The 20688-nt window shown below is 50.8% G+C and overlaps 4 protein-coding genes across 4 annotated transcripts; 2 read left to right on the top strand and 2 right to left on the bottom strand.

The window, feature by feature from the left end:
• Nucleotides 1-303: 303 nt before the first annotated feature.
• Nucleotides 304-1167, bottom strand: FPOAC1_013971 (uncharacterized protein; the record flags this gene model as incomplete). The annotated part of the gene is made up of 4 exons (XM_044858311.1): nt 304-330; nt 379-818; nt 856-1091; nt 1142-1167. The coding sequence occupies 4 exons, from the start codon at nt 1165-1167 to the stop codon at nt 304-306; spliced, it is 729 nt and encodes a 242-aa protein (XP_044700767.1).
• Nucleotides 1168-6449: 5282 nt separating this feature from the next.
• Nucleotides 6450-7688, bottom strand: FPOAC1_013970 (uncharacterized protein; the record flags this gene model as incomplete). The annotated part of the gene is made up of 1 exon (XM_044858310.1): nt 6450-7688. One exon carries the CDS (start codon nt 7686-7688, stop codon nt 6450-6452), a length of 1239 nt encoding a protein of 412 aa, XP_044700766.1.
• Nucleotides 7689-8875: 1187 nt separating this feature from the next.
• On the top strand, nt 8876-10087 carry FPOAC1_013969 (uncharacterized protein; the record flags this gene model as incomplete). Its single annotated transcript, XM_044858309.1, has 1 exon — nt 8876-10087. The coding sequence occupies one exon, from the start codon at nt 8876-8878 to the stop codon at nt 10085-10087; it is 1212 nt and encodes a 403-aa protein (XP_044700765.1).
• Nucleotides 10088-10126: 39 nt separating this feature from the next.
• FPOAC1_013968 (uncharacterized protein) lies at nt 10127-12062 on the top strand (the record flags this gene model as incomplete). Its single annotated transcript, XM_044858308.1, has 3 exons — nt 10127-10900; nt 11660-11944; nt 12000-12062. 3 exons carry the CDS (start codon nt 10127-10129, stop codon nt 12060-12062), a joined length of 1122 nt encoding a protein of 373 aa, XP_044700764.1.
• Between the last annotated feature and the right edge of the window lie 8626 nt (nt 12063-20688).

Here is a 20688-nt window from a genome sequence, read left to right as displayed (position 1 = left end):
CCCTTGTCACTGAAGCCCTGCACCTCCTGATACTATCTCGCCAGGCGCATGGGTGCTCAACTGAAAAAACACATCGACTGCTCGATCGATGGTACAAGGCTTTGGTTAGCGCCGCGACGACAGCTAGACTTGAAACGTTACATCGCGAATGGTGAAGGAAATGTTGCTAATGCCGGCCTGACTCCCTATTCTGTTGTCGACGAACCCGCCCCGAGATACGGGGACAGACATCCACCTCAAGTTGTGCCACCTTCTGAACCAAGACTAGCGATATGATGAGCATCAACATGGAGTTTGATCACGCTATCCGCTTCGCCAGTGATTGAGGTCCTGATATGGTCAGCAAAGATTTCAACCAGACCGTCAATGAGCACCAACCTTAACAGCGCCATGAGATTCTTGAGGAATGGGTAGGCAGTTCTGCATTTCTCTACGCAACAAGACGAGAATGCTTAGAGCCTGATTATGAAGACCATAGAGCTGAACTTCAGACTTTGTTGTGCAGGAGGCAGATGAAAGGGCGGCCAAGGGAGTGAGGGCGCTCCCTACGACTCTAGTACGCCGGCCAAGCCCAAACCAACTCCATGGCAATTCGAGAAGGACTATGCTGTTAGCCAAGTGCATTTGGGAGTGCTTCAGAAACAAGGTGATGCCCACATTGGCCATATCTATGTACGGGATGCTGACAGTCTTCTCAGCATATCTTTCTACGTCCAGGCCATTATCAGGCTCGTATTTAGGTGCAGCTTCATCCACGACTTGATGGCGACGACCGATGAGACCTAGAGGAAGGACATAAGGCCATATAAGAGGCACATCTGGTAGGTCAACGTATATGGACCTGCACTTGTCTACAGGCGTCTTGGAGGGTCTGGGTTTGGTGATGGATGAGATGACGGCGTGGTGGAAGAGCATCGAATTCAACGCTACAGATGCCGAGGAACTTCAATTCAGGCCCGAGAACTCGTTCAAGGTGACAACGTCCATCATGGCCGACGAAAGCATGAGCGTCATGCCTTTCTGTTTCATCGCGGCTTGCGGCTTCGAGAACAGGTAATCCCGGTCCCGGATCGTTAGCTTGGATGTATCTCCTGGCTTCGTGCCCAGGACATGGAACGCAGTGATGCGGTCAAGGTCTCACGCTCCAACTGCGGTGCAGAGGGTCATCGTGTTTCAGACTACGAGTCAACCAATTGGTAGTCCGTCAACCGAACTAAATACTAAGCCATCAGGTTCTAAGCCACTTGTGGATAAGGACGCTTGCATGTGGAGCAGCTGGTGATAGCTTGCCCTATATAACCCTGAAGGAGACTAAGAAACCCACAATTACAAGTATTTGGCAACGTGGTGGATTTTGTCGTGTCCTCCGGGCTTGCCTCAAATTACCATCCACAACCCCTCTTTCGCCAGGCAAAATAAAAAAAGCTCCACCAAAACTCACCAACTTCACTTACACAGAATTTGACCAAATTGACAGAAATGCGTAAAATCATTCATTTAATGAGTCATAAGTAGATCAATCTATTGTACTCTGGTTTTTTTCACTATCCGCTGCGACCGCCTGGTTGGTTGGTGGGGTATGTTTTCCTCTCTGACTTCTATGACCGAGCCAGCCTCCGATGCTGACTCTTGCTCGCTTGAAGAGATAAATTCCACCCCGATAGGCGTATAACGAGTCGCCCCTTCTGGTATGGACTCTTTACCAGCTAGAGTCTCTCCAAGAGTCATGAAACGTTTGTTAGGATTCGGCACCGCCTTCCTCTTCTTTCCTCTTTTCAGCCGAGCCAATTCTTCCTCTAGGCTGGCAATCCTCTGCGTATGCGCCGCTACTGTCTGCTGGTGAGCTTCAAAGCCCTTGGCTATCACGTTGTATCGTCTCCGCGTCTTTGGTGTCTTGTTCAACCCAAGATCACGAATTTGACGGCTCGTCTGTGGCGTATCGTCCGAGCCAAGATACGGCCTGGGTTCAGGCAGTGTGTCCAATAACCAAGTTATTTGATTTGCTTGGTTGTGGTTGGTTGATTACGTAACAACCAACCACAAGTAAGACCCCCTCCGACCAACCACAAGCAAGCCTTTTTGGCTTACTCGAGTTAACTTGAAGTTACTCGACTAAGTTACCGGATTGGGAAAGTGGCCAACAAAGTCTAACCTTAATAGGGCAGGCTAGGAAGACAGCGCACCCTGATTGGCCCAGTCTTTAAATGAAATGAGTGAGGATCTCCTTTTCTTTCTCCTCCAACCTTTCCACAGAGCCAAGGCTGCCGATTTGGTCCAATAACTTGAAGAACAAACCAAATATGTCTTCGCGCCCATTCTTTAAGCCTCATGGAAGGCTCGAAAAAACCACTCCTCCTAGGACCCCTTCTGAGTCGCTCGGCCCCGCCCAGCCGAGCACTCCTAGCTCCGCCCTCAACTCAAACCCATGTGCCTAACGATAAGCCCTCCCCTTCAAGGCTTTCTGACGAAAGAGGTGCGCCGGACGCCTCTCAGTGCCCTTTCCCTATCGACTGGGACAAAATCCGCTACAACAGGAAGCCAGTACCATCTATTCGATACCGCCAGCCCCACAAGCGCGCCATCAACTCTAAATCCCAGCCTTTAGCAATCTATAGGCACGGCGCATAGCTTACTATAGATGGGAACAATAAGTTCTGGCTCTGCAAGTATTGCTATAGTAGCGGCTATTACGATGCTGCGCTTTTTGCCAGTGAGAGCACGACTAGCATCAATTATCACCTTAAACAGCAGCATAGACTGGAAGAATTCGGTTACAAAGCCATAGGAGCCGATCCTTTCAGTATAGCCAAGAGGACAGCAAGCCTTACGCCATACCTCGGAAGCCGGCGCGCGGTGTTCAACGACCTGAAATTTAAGGACGATTTTACTGACTGGGTGATTGACCTTGGCCTCACATTTCGTCAGGCGACTTATCAGCGGACGAATGAGATGTTTATCAATTATCTGGAGGATATTGATAAGATCCTTCCTAGAAGCCTATTTACTCTTGGCAGTTGGGTTAAAGAGAAGTGGCTTGGCGATGGTGGGAGACGCGTTTGGCTAAGGATAAAGCTGCAATCCGCCAAAAGCAAGGTCCATGTATCGATGGATGCATGGACATCTGAAGAAGGGATAAACTATCTTGCCGTTGTCGCTCACTTCCTGGATGAGTGCCACAAGTTATAAATAGCTCTTCTAGACCTCCCACCTCTAAAGGGTCCTTATTCCGGTGAGAACATTGCCAAAGTGTTGTCGACCGTCATCGACTTTTACGACGTCTCGCCAATCATTGGCTTCTTCATGATGGACAACGCTGCAAGCAACGATGTATGCATCCAAGAGCTAGCAGAGCAGTACCCGACAATCAACCGCGAAAGCCGCCTTCGGTGCGTCGGCCATATGCTGAACATCATCGTCAAAGCTCTTCTCTTTGGCAAGGGCGTTAGCAAGCTGGAGAAACAGCTGCGCGCTGCATCCGATGACGAGCGGTTTGAGATATGGAGGAAGCAAAGCTGTATTGGCAAGCTCCATAACTTCTGCGTGTGGATCAACAGAAGCGACCAGAGACCGGAGCGGCTGAAACAGTACATCCTGCGGGCTTATGACGAAGGCAGTATCGAACACCTCTACACCAGGGTCCTGGTCGATGGTGGTATCCGCTGGAACTCTGTATATTCCATGATTGAGAGAGCTCTGAAACTCCGCCACGCCATTGATCTCTTCTTTCTCAACTATCGCCGCATCGTCGCCGAAGGATACGATATCTCACAAGATATCCTAACTCCGCAGGATTGGGTTGATCTCGATCACTTCCTCAATATCCTCAAACCTTTCAAGGATCTAACAAAACGCATGGAGGGCCGGGCTAACAAATCTGGCTCGGAAGGATCACATGGCTCACTTCACGAGACTCTCGAGTCGCTGGATGTGCTCTTCAAGAAGCTCCAAGAGGCTGGGAAGTTCGCAGATGATCACCCTGACGTGGTGTCAACATACTATTCCCATGCTATTGATGCCGCTCGTATCAAGCTTGAGGAATATTTTGGCCTCACTGATGCCACCCCTGCATACCGGTGTGCAGTTGCCCTACATCCGGCTAACAAATTTACCTATTTCGAGCTTGAATGGAGTCACAACAGGCAATGGATCAGCGGCGCAAAGAGAGTGGTACAGGAGGTTTTTGCACAATACGAGGCAGCAGCTGCGGAAGCGGACCGAATGGACGGAGTAGGACAAGAGGAGGAGCCGGAGGAGCTGGAGGAGGAAGCAATTGCTGACAACAGTATCGCTCTTGATCCACTTCAGCAAGCTCGTAAGCGTCGGCAGAGGCTTGCTGTCACTGCGATGTCAGCTACACGAGGAAAGAAGCGGGTAAAGTTGACGTCTGAGCTGGATGAGTTTATGGCGAGGACTAACAAGGCTGATCTGGATGTTGAGGATCCTCTGGAGTGTTGGGTTCGCCATGCATCTGACTATCCTATCCTGTCGAAGATGGCGTTTGACTTGTTCAGTTGCCCAGCAATGAGCGCTGAATGTGAGCGCGTCTTCTCACAGACAAAGAAGGTCATTACGGATGAACGGAACCGGCTCAGTTCGGACACGGTAGCAGCGATTGAATGCCAGAAGCACTTGCTTCGAAGCGGAATATTAGCCTAGATCTACCACCGTAGCTATACAGGGCATGAAAAATAGTCGAGTAATGTCAACCAACCAAGTAAATCAAGCCGCTGTTGCCGAGTAAACCAAGTCAAGCAAGGGGTTCTGTCAACCAAGTAAAAAAAAGGGTCCAAATTTTGCTTTACTTGGTTGTTGGACACACTGGCAACCTCTCGCTCAAACGCTAGTCCCTCTGGCAAGGCGCTAAGTTCCTCATCTTCTTCTTGGGTTGAAGCATCCAGATTGATGCTGGATCCCTGTGGGACCTCGGCCTCGGTGAGGCGCTGGATAAGTTCTTCTTCACTGAGTTCTCTCAGGTCATCTCTGAGGTGTTGGATATCCCCAGAGAACGTCTCCTTCTCGTTGAAGATCACGTCCCTGGTGGAGATGACCTTGTTGGTCAACGGATTCCAGACCCTGTAGATATTTGTCGAGTTGTACCCGACTAGGTATCCTATCCATCCCCGGGGGTTGAGTCGCTGCCGCCGATTCTTCTTTTTCAAAGCATCGGTCATCATCGCGAAGGCTTTGCAACCGTATACGCGAAGGTGTGTCTGATCGGGCTTACGCTCCGTGACAACCACGCCGTCCCTAAAGGCAAAGTAAGTGTAGAAGCGCTCATATGGTGTATTCCAATTGTAGATATACTTGGGTGTCCTATTGTAGAGGTATACGGCAGCGCGCCAGATCTCAACCCAAAGGAAGGAAGGCAGCTTTGCTCCGGCCCTCATTGCACGAGCTTTCTCCTTGATCACACCCCCCGAGCGCTCTGCGCCGCCGTTTTGACTTTGAGTGTATGGCGCGGAGGGCTCCAAGCGCATCCCGTTTTTGATACTGAGGAAGTCACTTACCTGGTGACTGTCTGGGATCTCATTGTCACATTCAATGACTTCGGGCCTGCACTGGAGTTGGCGCTCCAGTGTTCTAAGCAACTGCTCAAGTACGCTGATAAGCGTTGGTGCAGTTCGATCGGGAAGATAGTAGTCCCAAATGTAGCCAGAATAACGATCGGTAACCAGCATAGCTGAAGTGTAGCCAGGATCCCCGCTGACGTCATGAAAATCAATAGCGAGTCGGATTCCAGCCTTTTCGGGTGGAACTCGTCTTTGTCGACGGACCTGGCGCTTCACCTTAGCCATTCCACAAGCATCACACTCGACCGTGGAGATCCCCCTAATCCTCACCCCCCGAGATTGGCCCACAAGGTGCCTGAGTGCTTCAGGTCCTGGATGTCCAAGTCGAAGGTGCCAAAGGTTTTCGTTTCCACTGCGAGGAGGGCGTTTCGTCCACGAATCGTACTGCTTCCGTTTGGCTAGGAATGCTGCTGCTGTAGTCGACTTGTCGACGTACTCCAGTACGTACTGGTCGAAATGGTCGGTTAATGTGCAAAGGATGGAATCGTCTTTTCTGCAGATGTGATTGTTGTTCCCCTTGGTGTCCCAGTAGTAGCCCCTTTTCCGCAACTGGCGGTATGAGACAATATTGCAGGCGAAGTTTATGCAGTGAGCAACATCACGCAATCTGAGGATAGAGGGTCCTTGGTGTCCTTGAACGCGAATGTCCACGTTCCTATACCCGTGGATAGCCACTGGCGAATCTCCTGCGTAGACAAAGTCTCCAAACGGTGCTGGTCGGTAATCGAGGAACCTGCATACTTCGTTGAAAATATGGATCGTCGATCCAGAGTCAAGGATGGCAGAGTGTTTGAGAGGGTAGGGGGCACAGTTGAAAGCTGCGATGACGTTGTGCATCACCAGGTAGGCGGCTTTGACGCGTGCCATACCCCGTCCAAGTCACTCGTCCTTGGTAGCTCTATTCTTTCCCTTAGATAGCCGTTTGACCTCCTCGGCAAGGCCAGTGTCGTTTCTGAGGCGGTCGTTTATCAACCGTTGCATCGCCTGGTTTGGTTCCCACACTTCGGCTCTTTGGGCCGGGAATAAGTACCAACAATCCTTCCAGTTGTGGAAACCAAGACATCCTCGACAAGTAGGGCCGTCCGGGTTTGGGTTGACGGCCGTCTCTGCTCGTTTCCGTTTCGTTGACACTCCTCTTCCTCCTCTTGCTCTACGGCCGCGGCCTTGGCCTCGCGTATCCCGATGTGCTTGTACCGTTTCGTTAGCCGCCCAATCTGAGGCGTCTCCCTGAACTTCAATAGTGTCATCGTCGTGGTCCGTGATAGCAGGTCTGTCGTTCCTAGATGTAGTGCCATATGTGGCTGTGAAGGCACCTCTCTTGATTCCTGACGGCCTTCCGCTGGGGTTGGCCATCTTGGCCTCATATCGAATGTCGGCAGCCACCTCTCGGTAGTTGAGGGTATTATTGAGGATTTGAGGGCGTCGGTGTTGTCGGAACGTAGATGCCCAGCTGGGGAGAACGTGGTACATTGCTCGATTCAGGTCTTCTGCCCAGCATTGCGCGTCAAGGGCATCGGGGACTTTCTTGCTGATCGCTTCGGCCATGGTCGTCTCCCACTGAGTGACCCAGTCGTCGAGCTTGTTGATTTTCGGGGTTGTCTGTACGGCTTTGTGGTACTTGTCGCGCGCTTCCGGTCGGAGGCGTTCGTTGTATACTACTCCAGATCTTCGTAGCTCCTGATACCACTTATCCAATCGATCTCCCGTGACGCAGGACGTCTTCTGATACGTGGCCGAGACCGTCTTGAGGACAAACTCGACCAGCTTCTGCTCCTGCTTCTTCGTCTCTCTATATGCCGTCTCTTTCAGGGAGTAGATCCTGAGATCGTGCTCGTATTCTGCTCTCCCTTCAGGCGTAAGTTCTCCAATTCGTCGAGGCGGTACGTAATCTGAGCCAGGCGTCATTGTGCCACTCTCGGGATCGTCCGGATCCGCTTGTCTGGGGTAGTCCCGGATTTCTGGAAGTTCTGGTCGATGAGGCCATCGGATACGGTCGTTTGGATCGATATACTGCCACAGGTCGTAGGCGTGTGCCAGTTTCTTGAACTCGTTAGACCAGGAATCCCAATCTTCTGGAGACGCGTAGGTAATGGCCCTTTCCGCGTGTTTCGTCGCCATCGTGATAGAATGAACCGAAGGTCGTATGCTTCTAGGTGCGCGGGTCGCTGAGATGCAATTGAGACTCTTAATTGTCAGACATTACGTGTATTCGGTCCATTGATCCAGATTGGTATATTCATGTTGTGTTGTGTTCAACTCTCCCCTTCAAGGTTCTACCGTTTCGGTGCGTAATCTTAAAGTATCTCTGCTTGCACGTGACACCCCAGCACATGTTCAACAATTACTCGGAGGCAGCCCTGCGACAACCGTGTCTAGAGGCTCACGATCGCCTGGCAACAGGCTTACCTTGCGGTTTTCGTTTATCAGCCGCGCTTGATCATCCCGCTGACGGGTAGCAAGCTTGATAGAATGCGCCATTTGTGCCGTTGATATGCTGGATAGAGTGCGGTCTACGGACGTGTTTGCAGAAATTGGATTCTGATGGAAGACTAATTTCGCGCGGCGAATGACTAATCCTTTATAGCCAACAGTAACTCTGTAAATAGCGTGTAGATGGATTCTGATTTCTCTAGCTCAGCACGTCCTGTGCCCAGTAGGGGACTTCCGGAGCCTACAGGCCCCCCGGACGAAAAATATACATAACATAAATGCCGCCCACAACCCCGAGCTGATAATATAGGCCCCTTACAGTTATAAGCCAGCTAACCCTCATATGACTAAAAACTCCTAAGGATACAGAAAGAAAAAAACAAAGAGGGATTTATAAACCGAGAAGATGCTAGTTAATAGTATTTAAAAGTTAAAGTAACTATTTAATTTAAAAGAGTAATAACTAAAGCTAAAATACCTTTATTTTATAAATATAACTATTAGTAAGCTAAATATAAAGATCTAGCTATTATTTATAATTAGTTTAAGCTTAACGTAGTTGATAAGCGATCCGACCGGACAAGTGATCCGACCAACTTAACTGTAACGGTTGCACCTGTTGAACAGTAGGATGGCCGCACGGGGTATCGTGTGACCTATCGGTCAGCTGTCGGCGACCCTATACCCATTCAGGAAAGCATAATAAGCAGACCCCTCTCCAAGGAAGGCGGGGAAGAAAAGTTGAACAATACACATACAATTAAGGACATCAAGGCGCACGCGATCCGTTCAACAATTAAGAGTCTCATACGCTATCATCCATTATCTACCCTTGAAGCACCAATCGGGGACCGATCGCAGGACTACCGCCGAACATGTCTAATGCCCCGACGATCAAACTAGTCACCAATGAAGACTGGACAATCTGGTTCAAGGCCCTGAAGACAAAAGCTAAGAACCAAGATCTTTGGGAATATCTTGACCCCACAAAGCCGCATAAACCCCTACTGATCTCCACCGCACCAACTCCGCCGAATATAAAGGACTTCCGAAAAAGAAGCTCAGCTATCACGAGATCAACTGTATCGAACACGAATACCCCTTCGTCAGCGACCCAAGACACGATCGTCGCCGACCCAACGGAGATGGACGAGGACTATCGAGCGAGGGAAGACGACGATGCTGCTATCTTGGCTCAAGATGTCGCCGACCTCTCAGAGAAAGGCCTTCGTGTATACAATGCACTATGGACCAACTACGAGCATCTCTCCAAGAGGCACGAAGCCCTCAAGAAAAAGGTCTCGGTGCTCCAAGACTGGGTCATAGAGACAGTTGATCAACCACTTGCGAGACACAACTTCAACGAAGAGGAGTCGCTTGCAGACTGGATCAAGTCTATCCACGAGGAGTTCTCCCTAGTTGGTGAAGAAAGAAGGGATAAGGCAAGGCGAGAATACCGTGAGCATCTAGGGAAACCTCACCAGTCTCGGCTGGCCACACTTAAGTCAACTAGAGAATGGATCACAATTTGGAGGGATGCAATCAACGAAGCAAGAGATGTTGACCTACAGGAAGCCAAGGAAGCAGACTTATGGTTCAAGGACCTAGTCGCTGCTCTCCGAGCCTCCCCACTAGAGTCATGGATAAACGCCTATGCTGTTTCCCAACGCAGCAGCGCTCAGGTGAACACACTTAAGGTCGGAGAAGCTCTAGCGGCCATTCGCCTAGCCATCTCCGAGCACCCAGAACCGGCGAAACGACCTCGTGTTACCCATGGAGCCTTCTTCACAGCTGAAGGGACGGAGGAAGAGGCCGATAGTGACAAGGACACACCAAGAAAGGAGAATAAAAGAAAGCAACCTCCAAAGAAGAAACAACGCCGAGAGGGCGGCGATAGACCGGCCGAGTGCCCAGCTTGCCAACGAAGTCATCCCTTGGACAAGTGTTTCCATGTCTTCCCACATCTACGACCAGCTAACTTTAAGATATCTCAGCGCACCACTGACTTAGTGCGGCAGAGAATTGACGACAATGCTGATGGCGTGGCTGAGAAGATTAAGAAGATTAAGATGGAGAAGTCAGCCTGACTACGGCCGGTGGGCACCTGTAACTCCAAGGCAGCCCTAATGATCGCCGAAGAATACCCGCTGCAGGAGAGCGTGCTCCTCGACTCGGGAGCTACGCTCCACATCTTCAGAGATACGAAGCGGATGAAAAGCCTGCGAGCGGCCCCTATCGGAGACTTCCTATGGTCAGGAACAACACAGGTGCCGATCGATGGCTACGGGGAGGCCCGAATTATCCTCAAATCCGGCGATGGCTCGCCGACTTATCTCACTCTGTACAACGTTGCCCTGTGTACGGCTCTCACTACAAACCTTGTATCTTTCTCAAAGTTGAGGAAGAGGGGCTACTGGTGGGATACAAAACCAGGTAACAACTGCCTACGAAGAGCAGACGGGAGCTATCTAGGTGAAGTGGAAGAGATTAACGGCCAACAAGTCCTGGAATATCGCACAAGCTATGAACCTGCCGCGACCTTAAGAGCCGCGCTGATTGCTGAAGTATCTTCAAAACCGCGGCAACGCAAGCAGCATACCTCATGGACTCCCAGAAGACCGCTGAAGGGAGACTCCTTAACCTGGCACAAGAGGCTCGGTCATCCAGGCCCCGAGGTCCTAAGATACCTTACAACAGCCTCAAGGGGCGTCAGAATCAAGGGAGACACCCCTAAAGGACCCCAGAGGATTACTACGGTTAACTGCGACGCCTGTGGCACAGCGAAAGCTCACCGGCTTATCCGCCGAGCACCGCGACAAGCTACAGCAAGAGCAAGGCCGGGAGACCGCATCGCAATAGATTTTCACCCACTTACCCTGGGATACGCAGGCTACACTTCGGTATGCATCCTGACTGACAGAGCATCAGGCTACTCGTGGGACTACTACCTAACCGAGCGCTCGACGCCCACTCTCCGATCAATGATCCAAAGTTTCCTCAGAATGTTAGAGGTACAATACTCTATCAAAGTTAAAGTCATCGAGTGTGACAATGAAATCACTGAGATACATACTCGAGTGGCAAATGATATCAGAGAAAGGGGAATTATCTGTGAACCCTCGGCGCCGAATACACAGGCCCAGAACGGGGGAGCAGAAAGAGTCGCAGCAGTGATCATTGAGAAAAGCCGAGCCATGAGAATAGCAGCCAAGTTACCAGCGTATCTATGGCCTGAAACTATGAAAGCAGCTACATATCTCTACAACCGTACACCGTCGCTCCGCCGAGATAGGAAGACCCCGTATGAGATATTCCACTCAGCTAGCCGAGAACCAGGCGACCCTACGGCGAAGCCTGATTTAGCCCACTTGCGTTCGTACGGCTGCAAGGCTTTTGCCCTGACTGCAGATACACAGCTAAGGCGCAAGCGGTTGCAGAAGCAGGCCCCAAGGGCCTGGATCGGTTTTCTGATTGGGTATACTTCGAGTAACTCATTTCGCATCTGGAACCCCCTCCAGAGTGAAGTGTTCACAATGAGGGATGTCACATTCAACGAGCGGCAACATTTTGACGGACGCACGGAAAGCCTCAGGGATGACCTATTACAGGCAGACCTAGAAGCAATACAAAAGCGAATCCAAGAGCTAATAATGGCACAGGAGCAGCCATCGCAATGGACAACTCAGCTACCTGACGAGGAGCATGAGGAAGTCCTAAACGATGAAGACATACCCTGCAGCGACCAGTTGGCGCAGCAGGATGCCTCCACCTCGGAGGAGGACCAGCACGCGAAGCTGCCTCCGAGAGGGGAAGAGGGCGATGGATCGACGAGTGAGTACACAACCTCAAGGTTTGAGGTGTTACCTACACCGCCCCCATCGCCACCGACTGCGTTCTTCCACGCCGAGGCCTTCGGTCTCGGCGTGAAGGGGCGAGGTGGATCAGTCGGTGGAAAAAATTCCACCCCAGCGACACGAAGGCAAAGAATTTCATTCAAAGCTGCATTCCTCGCTGGCGGCATACAAGCGCCGAAACACAAGCATCGGAGCACCTGCCAAATAATGACAGACGGAGTGGCCACTCCCGTATCATCAAGAGCAGGAGGTGGCAGGAACAAACCTCTCCTCCCACCACAATACAAGGGAAAAGAGCAGCACATTGTCGGTATACATTGGAGCTTGCTGGAGAAACTGCCGAGCTCCCATATGCAGATAAAAAGTCATCCATACCGGGATGCGATTTTAGAGGCCGAGAAAGCACATCTTCAAAGCCACAAACAATCAAACTCATGGGAAGAAGTCGCAAAGAGTACGGCGAGAGGCCGTCAAATACTCGGCTGCCATTGGGTATATACTTATAAGCTTGATAAGCACGGGCGGCTAGTCAAGATCAAGGCACGTCTTGTAATCCGCGGCGACCAACAGGATAAGGATGAGCGAGACACATATGCAGCCACGCTCGCAGGCATGTCATTCCGAACACTTGTGGCGCTTGCTAATAGATTTGATTACGAGATGCTCCAGTATGACGCGGTAAATGCCTTTGTGCACGCCACAATCGACGAAGATATCTATATGGAGATGCCGATGGGCTACCGCAAGAAAGGCAGAATATTGAAGCTGCGAAAAGCACTCTATGGCCTACGGAGATCTCCTCTTCTGTGGCAAAAGCACTTCGAGAAAGGCCTAATACGAACAGGATTCCAGAGAGTACCCGGCGAAGACTGTTGCTGGTTACACGGCGACATTATCTTCTTCTTCTATGTGGACGACTGTGTCCTCTGCTTCCCTGAGACAATGAAGAAAGAGGCATCCAAACTAATGGGAAACTTACAGAGGATATACCATATCGAAGGAGGCCAGCCCCTCCAATGGTTCCTGGGCATCGAAGTTATCCGAGACCGGCCCACGCGCCGCTTATGGCTCTCGCAGTCAGTCTATATCGACAAGATGAAGCGACTGCTCCCCGATACAATGCCGATACCGAAGAAGGTCATACCGATGACACAAGAAGAGCTCCTGCCCTATGAAGGGATCGCAAGCCCAGGCAGCACGAACTCATACCAACGCAAGGTTGGCACACTGATGTATGCAGCGGTGATGACACGGCCAGACATAGCCTTTGCATCGAGCAGGCTAGCAAGATTCAACCAGAACCCGGGTCCCTCACACCACAAAGCAGCAGATCGTGTCCTATGGTACCTATTACAAACCAGAGGCCATTCCCTCGAATTCGGATCAGAGCCAGGAAGCAAGGAGGATGGACTACAAGTAGCATCAGACGCCAGCTTCGGTGATAACTCGCTAGACCGCCGCAGTTCTCAAGCCTTCACAATGAGGCTATTCGGAGGGATCACATCATGGAAAGCCAATAAACAAGACACTGTCACAACTTCAACTACAGAAGCAGAGCTCCTTGCGCTCTCACAAGCGGCAAAAGAGGCTCTATTCGCGAGTCGACTCCTCTCCGCTATAAAGATCGACCTTTCAGCACCCACCGCAAGGCGGCGCACCTCTCAACCATCGCGAGTCACCATTGAGTGCGACAATAAGCAGACGATACGGCTAGTAAAGGAAGAACTTATCAAGCTACGGACGAAATTACGGCACGTGGATATACACAACCACTGGTTAAGGCAGGAGATAACGCAAGGAAGGATAGATGTGGTATACACATCGTCAGCACAGCTGTTAGCAGATGGGTTTACGAAGGCTCTGCCGGGGGATAAATTTGAACTCTTTATGCAGCGGCTACGTCTCGCTGACTTATCGGAGAAGCTCGTTATGACCAGAAGAAGGGAGCTAGAAGAGGAGCTATAGAAGGGAGCAGCATGACGGCGAGGCCCTCACGCTGAAGGGGCGTGTTGAACAGTAGGATGGCCGCACGGGGTATCGTGTGACCTATCGGTCAGCTGTCGGCGACCCTATACCCATTCAGGAAAGCATAATAAGCAGACCCCTCTCCAAGGAAGGCGGGGAAAAAAAGTTGAACAATACACATACAATTAAGGACATCAAGGCGCACGCGATCCGTTCAACAGCACCTAACCGCTAAGCCACAGGGCAAAAGATCGGGCTATAATCACTATGCTAGCGATTACAGTGGTGCTTACAGCTGCCTATAGGGGCCGATCGTAACATTAACCTACACCTTAAAAGCTGAATTTTAAAAGGTTATAAATGCTTTAAATTTAGCTTAAAATGGCTATAATCTTGATAGCCTATATATAAGTCCTAAAATAAGCTATATTAATTTTTCTAGATTTTTAAAAAAATTCTATATAGCTGTAAACTTTACACTGTAAAATACACTGTATTTTAAGGTTTTTTATATTAAATAAAATAGCTAAAAATCTTAAAAAATTACCTTTTAATAAAGCTAACTATACTATTACATAAGCTATTTTTACTAGATTTTTAGCTATTTTATTTAAGGTTGAAATTACTATAGGGTAAGCTATTTTTAGCTGTACAGTGTTTTGGTCGGATCACTTGTCTGGTCGGATCGCTTATCAACTACGTTATCTAAAGTCCTAATAAGTAAACTTATAACCTCCTGCTTAATAGATAAAGGTACTTCTATGCTTAACTTGCAGGGAAAAATTTGATGAATGAGTGGTGATAGAAGACTTAACAAGCTTAGGAGAAATAATAGTAGATTTGCAAAGCCGAACGTCTGCGTCTGCGTCTGCGTCTGCAAAGAGGCTGAAACAGTTATATTAATAATTTAGGTATAAATAATAGTGGCCGTTCTAAAGCCAGAGGTTGAAGCCGATGAAATGATAGGTTGGGAGGAAACTGTGAAAAATGCTGCAGCACCAGATATGGAAGAAGAGGCTGAGGTAGATGTCTTGTCAATCTGGAGGAAACAGTAGATGATATAAAGCCGAATATCGGCGAAGAGATAAGAGTCTCAAATCCCACAAGCCGACCATTCTAAAATTGTGTAACTCTATCTAAATTAGTATTTAAAGCTGTGAAGGAGTGTATGTTATGTTATGTTATGTATATTTTTCGTCCGGAGGGCCGTAGGCCCCGAAAGTCCCCTAATGGGGCACAGGACGTGCTGGGCTAGGGAAAATCGGATCTATCTAAACGCTAAGTACAGAAAGCCATTGGTTACGGGGGATTAGTCATTCGCGACGCGAAATTAGACACCCCCCTCGAAATCCAATTTCTACGAACGCGTCGACAGATTACACACTATCCAGCATATCATCGGCACAAATGGCGCATCGTACCGAGCCTGTTACCCGTCAGCGGGATGACCAGGCGTGGCTGCAAAATTGCAGCCGTTCATCAGTCCTGATGTCAGAGAAGCTGAGATCAGCTTGTGCACGCTGCAGCTCGGGACTGCCTCAAATGTTCTCGGCCAGATGAAGGGCGCAGCAACGCCCTTCACCCGGCCATGAATATGTATGAGAGAGAAAGGTGACAAAGGAAGTGTGAAAGGATAGAGAGGGAAGGAGAGTTGCGAGTGCCTCTCGGGTCGCGGTCGCCTAATAGCGAGGACAAATCTTTCCAAAGAACGCGCTGTTCTTGGACAAGTCGACAAATTTGGTGAAGTCTCTTCCCATTGTAAGGTTGACCGCTGCATTCGGTGACGGTGCGAGCCTCATCCGATGGCGCGGTGGCACCTTTCTGCAGTAGAAGATGTGATCCGGTGCTTTGCGTCGGCCGCATGAGCAGACTAGGTGTGCATCGTCGTGGTCGAACCTCTCGTGGTACGCAGTGAAGTCTCCATGGAGGGATCTCGCTGCCAGCAGATGGTGCAAGGCTACACGAGGGAGTGATAGCTCCGGCGGGCAGCCTATAGTCGCCTTGAGATTGAGTCTCTTGTACTGCTCAGGAGCGGAGGCGGACCACCATGCCTTGAATGTGTCCTTCGGTTTTTGTCTTGCAATCCTTCGTAGGTAAGCCAACGTTGTGCGAGCACCTTCGGGCTCAGGGAGTGATGATGCAGCTTTTGCCAGTTTGTCGGCCTGTTCGTTGCCAGGGATGTCAGTGTGTCCTGGTACCCAGACTTGGACGGCTCCATGCGATGTCACCAGAGCCTGGAACTCGAGAAAGATGTGTTGAGAGGAGCCGGATGGTGTGCCTCGCAGGCACATGGCGGCCGCCAGGTTATCTAGGCAGATGAAAATGTTTTGTGTTGCTGATTCTCGCAGGTTTAGGGCAGCCTTGAGGCCCTCCAACGCCCCGGTAGCTTCAGCGTCGAAGACCTCAGCAGGTCCAACGCGCCGCTCTTCTCACAAGAGGATGGCTGTCGTCGAGTGATTTGAGTCGTGCGGAGAACCTGAGTCGTCTGGCTTCGAGCAGTTGATCGACTGGTGGTATTCCACTTTCTCTGTGCAAGATGGTGATGGGTGTCGTTTTCCAGACGGGCACTATAGCTCTCGTGGATTGATTCAAGGCTTTGTTCATTCTCTGTATGAGATGCTGGTTACTAGACCCGGTGTCTTTGTTGGGCTGGCTCCACCGCGGCCTGTTGGTGCCCGGGTACCACGCTTCAGATCCGTGGAGTAGCACCGGCTCAACACAAGCTCTGACGGCACCTCGCACGGCACTCGGAAGAGGGCCATGCATTGTGTTGGTGAGTCCTCGCAAGTGGTAGGCGACGGCCTTTGCCTTCCCCGCCCACTTCTCGACGTGGACGCGGAATGATAGTCTGCTGTTGAGCCAAATGCCAAGCCTGCGCAGAGCTATCTCGGGGTGTTTCTCGACATCGCCGTGACGTACTGCCGGCGCGGTCCTGAGCTTACTGCGGGAGAAGTGCATCACTTCGGTCTTCTTTGGGTCGAAGGAGACGCCGCTTGCCGCGCCCCAACGCACCGTCTCTGCGATGGAGCTGGATGCCATGGCAGTAGTCTCATCTACTGTGTCGCCTACGGACAGGATGGCCGTGTCGTCTGCGTAGCCGAAGCGACCCCAGGGATTGCCTAGTCGATAGATTGGCTCAGTGTAGAGTAGGAAGAGTATCGGCGATACCGGCGATCCCTGAGGGAGCCCGCACTGAAGGGGAGAAGAGGGCGTGACGGTATCCTGGTACCTGACACGCGCAGACCGGCCGCTCATGAAGGAGCCGGCCCAACGAGCCAAATAGTCAGGCCAGCCCTGTTCACGAAGACGCAGGACGAGCCTGTTGCGCATGACGGTGTCAAAAGCACCTTGGACATCCATTGTGACTAGAGTCGCCACCTTCTTGCGTGCAAACGCTTCTTCGATATCATGGATCAGAGCTGTCACCAGGTCTGTCGCAGACCTCTTGGGAAGCGCTCCAGCTTGTTGCGGGCAGGCTGGCGATCAATTCAATTCCATCAATTTCGCCCTCGCGTGGCGTTGCGTTGACAGCTTACTCAGCATTTGGCCCGTGGAGTTGAACCACCGCATCTGCAAATTGAATTGGTGGCGTTGAATTGAACATGTTGAACCTCATACGCCCCCCGAGATGCCCAACACGTTATTCGCCATCGTCTCGGCCATCTTCCTCTGTCTCCCATATAATGCTACTCCCAACCTCATCTGATACGTCAACCAACGTATCCACCGCGTCGATTAGGCCATTCCGCACCCATGACCTTAGCGTCTGTGTCATCCCTATCGTGCTAGCCTCCAGTCGAGTCCGCAGCGGTGAGACCATTTGCCCAGCAACACTAAACAAACGCTCGCACTCTGCCGACATAGGCGGTACCGAAAGCAGGTCAAGAGCCATTCGCGACAGTCGAGGGTAATCTTTCCGTCTCTCCCACCAATATTGGATGGGATCCGTGACAAGAGGGTCGCTCTTAACGTCCAGACTCGACAGCCAGTGGTCATATTCATCATGGTCTGCGTTCACTGACCTATCCAAAGGACATCTGCCTGCTAGAGACGAAGTTCTGTGTGCTTGGTGTCTTCCGAGAGCACTCATTGCCTTTAAACGCTTGAATGGAGGTTCCTCATCTGAATTCGAAACATTCGGTAGTGATTTATACTCTTCCTCCCACAGAGTCTTCACCATTCTTTTTGCCTCCTGAAGCCATGGAAGCTGTGCTTTGTCGGTCCACGTATTCTCGAAATATCCCCAACGTGAGGCCGGATTTAGAATGGCGGAAGCATAGTAAGCTGGCGTCTCGTCCAGTTTCGTATAGTACCTACTCGTTCAACTTATCCCACCCCAGGTTGATGTTTATCCTGAAGTGCTCAGGATCCAGGTAATTCTCTGCTGCTGCTTTCCACTCCTCCAGACGTTCCATCAGAAATTCATACGTTGAAGCAACATCCCACATATTGCCATATGCCTCAATACGGCCACCTTTACGTACCTGGCTCTGAGCATCTCCTTCAAGCATCCGGAGTGCCTCCTCGAAACCAAGCAGCACCTTGTCCATCAACTCAATTACTTTCCAGTCCTTCTCCCCAAGAAGACTCTCCTCCCGGAGACAGAGCGGTATCTCTTCCCTCCGTCTAGCCCCGTTGCGGCATTCCTTGTTGAATTCAAGCGTGACCTTCTCAACTAGGTCCTCCAGAAAAGGACGCAACAAGAGACCGCGTCGCATCATATACAGGGTCGACAACCACCGCGTCTGGTTATCGCGAACAACGTCGACAGGCTTCCTTGCTCGAATCTTGGGGTTGTCAGAATGCTGAAAAAGTTCTTCCTGCAGCGCACGGAGACGATAGGTCAACTTGTCAGACCGATGGATCCAATGGACCAGGTTATGGAGCTTCCCAATGGGACCTTTCTTTCGCCAGGTCTCGTGCTGGGCAGCGCCAGAAACAGATTCTCCATCAATTTCTGCTTCAAAAGCCTCAGCTTTGTACCCAAACAACAGGGCTTTCACCACCAAGTTGAGCACATGGCCGAAGCATCGCACTCTCCGTTTCTTCGGATCGAATCCCAGCGCCTCCGCAATGTCCTCCATTGCTGTATCCATATTCCCGGCGTTGTCAAGCGTGATGTACCCCACCCTATCGAGTATCTCATAGCTCTCCAAGATCTCGAGGATCTGGGCTGCAATATTTCCCCCCGAATGGCAATTCTTCAACTCCGGTAGGCCAAGGACCAACTTCGACGGGATTCCATTTTTGTCAACATAAAAGCAGACAATCCCATACAGAGCATGCCGATTCCTTGAACGCCAGCCATCGAACGCAATATGAATTTGACCTGGAACACTCCTCAGGTGGTCGATTATGCGTGTCTTTTGTTGGAGATGAAGGTCGATGATTCGCCTTCGAACCGTGTCATGAGAGATATGAGCATTCGTCGCTGCGACTCATGGGTTCAGGTATTCGAATATACGTCGAAGCCGCCCATGCTCGGGCTGGCGAAAAGAGATATTGGCGTCGATCACCCACTCAAGGAGCAGTCTCTGGAAGTGGTCCCTGTCGAAACGCTGTATGAGGGCGTTCGCGATGGCTTGCTCTTTAGGGTCTGAGGTGTCAAGATTCAGCATCTCCACAATGTTCCTTGAGGGAGTCTTCTCCTGCTTTCCCTTCCAAAGAGCGGGTGGCTTCCTCCTCCCGGACTTATCGACAAGTCCGTGCTCCCTGAACAGATGTTTCTCGATATTCTGGGTGCCAACAGCAGAGAAGTCTGTCATCTTGGGCTTAGCTTTCCGAAGACAATGCTTGCAAACCCATTTCCTCTTCGTGGGAGAATCGCGGGCTTGAATGTCAAAGCCGTGCTGCCAAACCCACGAAGTCTGCCTGCCAACGCGTTCCGAAATCGAGAAACCCGGAAACTTGTGCCATGGGAAGGCTTTCCAATCTCCTGGCGAAGCATCCAAGTTATTAGGTGAAGCACTAGGTGCGCTGCAGTCGGGACTCTGGCACTTGACAGGTACGTTGGCGTCCATTTGAAGATTAGGAAAGGAATAGAATGCACGCAATGATCTTTCTGCAAGGGTCATGGGGCGCGACGACAGCTGAGACGCGTTCATAAACCCCTAATGCTAGGTGCAGTTGGCACGTGCATCAAAAATACGGGGCAAAAGTATTAGCAGGGGTCCTGTGGATGCGACTTATGGGACTACACGGACTGGGCGCTACCCTGAACCACTGCCATTAACGACAGTTTCAACCGATGGTCAACGTTGAAAGCATCTAGGTGGAATTGAAACAATCAATGGGAGTGTCAAATGGAATTGATTGAATTGATGCACGTGACTTCAACTTCCATAAAATTGACGGGATTGAGTTGATGGTTGAATTGATCGCCAGCCTGGAGCCATCGCTACTATCTCCCTCCTCAGCCGGCTTCTCAATGGTGCCGTCATACGCCCTGCACTGCTAAACGTCCTCTCGCTCTCCGCAGACGACGATGGGATGGTGAGCATATCAATCGCCATCAGAGACAGCCGCGGGTACCGATTCCTGTTGATTTTCCACCAGTCAATCGGTCTACTCCTGTAGTGGTGACTGTTGACAACATCCTCAGCACAGTACCGAGCATATTCGTCATCAGCTGTCGTGTGTTTCGTCTTCCGGGTGCTCTTGCGGCCACTGGACGCTGCCAAGAACGAACCCTGGGCGCATGGCGGCCCAGCTACACTCCTAGCAAGTCTCCGCTCAATGTAATCCATTGAGGCCTCGTCAGACGTAGTGAAGACTTCGCAGTCAACATCGCGTTCCCTGTAACTCTCCCAGATCTCTCTGAGCTTGGCTTCGTACTCTAATCGCCAACTCTTAGCCTTACGAAAAGGCAC

This window comes from Fusarium poae (assembly GCF_019609905.1).
Source record: "Fusarium poae strain DAOMC 252244 chromosome Unknown contig_4, whole genome shotgun sequence".
Lineage (NCBI taxonomy): Eukaryota > Fungi > Ascomycota > Sordariomycetes > Hypocreales > Nectriaceae > Fusarium > Fusarium poae.
This window is presented reverse-complemented; position numbering and strand designations above follow the sequence as displayed.